Raw genomic sequence first — 2,365 nt, 5'->3', positions numbered from 1 at the left:
AATGAGCATTAAGGCTTGATGCCGCGGTGCAGGGCGACGATGCCGCCGGTCATGTTGTGGTAGGTGACGCGCTCGAAGCCGGCGTCGACCATCATCGCCTTGAGGGTTTCCTGATCCGGGTGCATGCGGATCGACTCGGCGAGGTAGCGGTAGCTGTCGGCATCGTTGGTGATCAGCTTGCCGGCCAGCGGCATGAAGCTGAACGAGTAGGTGTCGTAGACCTTGGCCAAAAGCGGGTTGCCGGGCTTGGAGAATTCCAGCACCAGCAGGCGGCCGCCGGGCTTGAGTACCCGCAGCATGGAGCGCAGGGCATCTTCCTTGTGGGTGACGTTGCGCAGGCCGAAGGCGATGGTGACCACGTCGAAGTGGTTGTCGGGGAAGGGCAGCTTTTCGGCATCGGCCTGGACGAACTGCACGTTGCCCGCCACGCCCTTGTCCAGCAGGCGATCACGACCGACCTTGAGCATGGAGTCGTTGATGTCGGCCAGCACCACTTCGCCGGTCGGCCCGACGATGCTGGCGAACTTGCGGGTCAGGTCACCGGTGCCACCGGCGATATCCAGCACGCGATTGCCCGGGCGCACGCCTGACAGCTCGATGGTGAAGCGCTTCCACAGGCGGTGCAGACCCCCGGACAGCACGTCGTTCATCAGGTCGTACTTGGCCGCCACCGAGTGAAAGACTTCGGCTACCTTCTCCGCCTTCTGGCTTTCCGGCACGTCCTGGAAACCGAAGTGAGTGGTGGGTTCCTGCTCCTGGGCCTTGCGTGGATCGCTCATGTCGCTCTCACCGGATAGAAAACCGCCCCATTCTAAAGCTGCATGCGGTCTTTGTCTTGCTCGGGTGCCTGGTCGTGCGGTGGGCTGGTAGAGTGATGTGACCTCATGCCGCAGCCGTGCGGCACGCTGCCAGTTCAAGGAGTTGCCATGTCCCGCATTCGAGTCGAACGATCCCATACCCTCGGTCGCGAGGGCGCCCGCGAAAAGGCCGAGCGCCTGGCTGAACGCCTGGCCAGTGAGTACGACGTACGTTATCGCTGGAACGGCGATACCCTCGAGTTCAAGCGCAGTGGTGCTGACGGCAGCATCGCAGTGGGTGAAGACACCGTACGTGTCGAGCTCAAGCTCGGGCTGCTGCTGTCGCCCATGGGCGGCATGATCCAGCGCGAGATCGAGCAGGTGCTGGACAAGTCGTTGGTCTGAAGAGGCGGCAGGCCGCAGGCTGCAGGCGGCAGGTGAGAGCAAAAGCAATTCGGCACACTGCCTGAAGCCTGAAGCCTGAAGCCTGAAGCCTGAAGCCTGAAGCCTGAAGCCGCTCCTAGTATGCGATTTCTAATTTTTCTCCCTAGGGTGTACCCAAGCCTGCATTCCGTGGGCGTTTCCGCTAACTGTAAAAGCGCGTGAGGTGCACCATGTCGAAAGTCGCCGTGAAGAAGAAAGTCGAAGCCGTGGCCGAAGAAAAAGCCGGTCTGTTCGACGATGTGAAGGGCTATGCCCGCAAGATCTACCTCGCCGGCCTGGGTGCCTACGCCAAGGCCGGCGCCGAAGGCGCCGAGTACTTCAAGGAGCTGGTCAAGGCTGGCGAAGGCGTCGAGAGCAAGGGCAAGAAGCTGGTCGACGAGCAGGTCGAGGCCGCCAACAGCCAGATCGAGTCGGTGAAGAAGTCGGTCAACTCCAACGTCACCAGCGTCAAGGGCAAGGTCGAAGTTCAACTCGACAAGATCGAGAAGGCTTTCGATACTCGTGTGGCTTCCGCTCTGAACCGCATCGGCATTCCGTCCAAGCAGGATGTTGAAGCACTCTCTGCTAAGCTGGATGAGCTGAGCGCGTTGCTCGAGCATGTCGCGCGTACCAAATAAGGAGATCAGGATGGCTGTTAAGAAGAAAACCGAGAAACAGACCAGCTCCTGGATCGGCGAGGTCGAGAAATACTCGCGTCAGATCTGGTTGGCAGGCTTGGGCGCTTACTCCAAGGTCAGCAAGGACGGCACCAAGCTGTTCGATACGCTGGTCAAGGACGGCGAGAAGGCCGAGAAGCTGGCCAAGAGCGAAGTCGACAAGCAGGTTGATGCGGTGAAAGCCGGTGTCGGCTCCAGAGTCGGCTCTGCCAAGTCCAAGGTCGACGAGGTCAAGGGCAAGGCGATCGGCAAGTGGAGCGAACTGGAAGAGGCGTTCGACAAGCGTCTGAACAACGCCATTTCGCGCCTGGGTGTGCCCAGCCGCAACGAAGTGAAGGCGTTGAACGACAAGGTCGACAGCCTGACCAAGCAGCTGGAGAAAATCGCCGGCGTGTCGGCCAAGTCGGTGGCCAAACCCGCTGCCAAACCCGCACCCAAGCCGGCTGCCAAGGCTGCAGCTAAACCCGC

The 2,365-nt window shown here is 60.8% G+C and overlaps 1 protein-coding gene across 1 annotated transcript; it reads right to left on the bottom strand.

The window, feature by feature from the left end:
- Nucleotides 1-8: 8 nt before the first annotated feature.
- On the bottom strand, nt 9-779 carry LOC120859997 (ubiquinone/menaquinone biosynthesis C-methyltransferase UbiE). The gene has a single exon (XM_040235867.1). The coding sequence runs from the start codon at nt 777-779 to the stop codon at nt 9-11; it is 771 nt and encodes a 256-aa protein (XP_040091801.1).
- Between the last annotated feature and the right edge of the window lie 1,586 nt (nt 780-2,365).

This window comes from Oryx dammah, unplaced genomic scaffold (assembly GCF_014754425.2).
Source record: "Oryx dammah isolate SB20612 unplaced genomic scaffold, SCBI_Odam_1.1 HiC_scaffold_5683, whole genome shotgun sequence".
Lineage (NCBI taxonomy): Eukaryota > Metazoa > Chordata > Mammalia > Artiodactyla > Bovidae > Oryx > Oryx dammah.
Note: the sequence above shows the minus strand (reverse complement) of the source record. Positions and strands in the feature narration are given on the sequence as shown.

Excerpts from the sequence above, each read along its gene's own strand:
- LOC120859997 (XM_040235867.1), bottom strand. The coding sequence starts at position 779 with ATGAGCGATCCACGCAAGGCCCAGGAGCAGGAACCCACCACTCACTTC.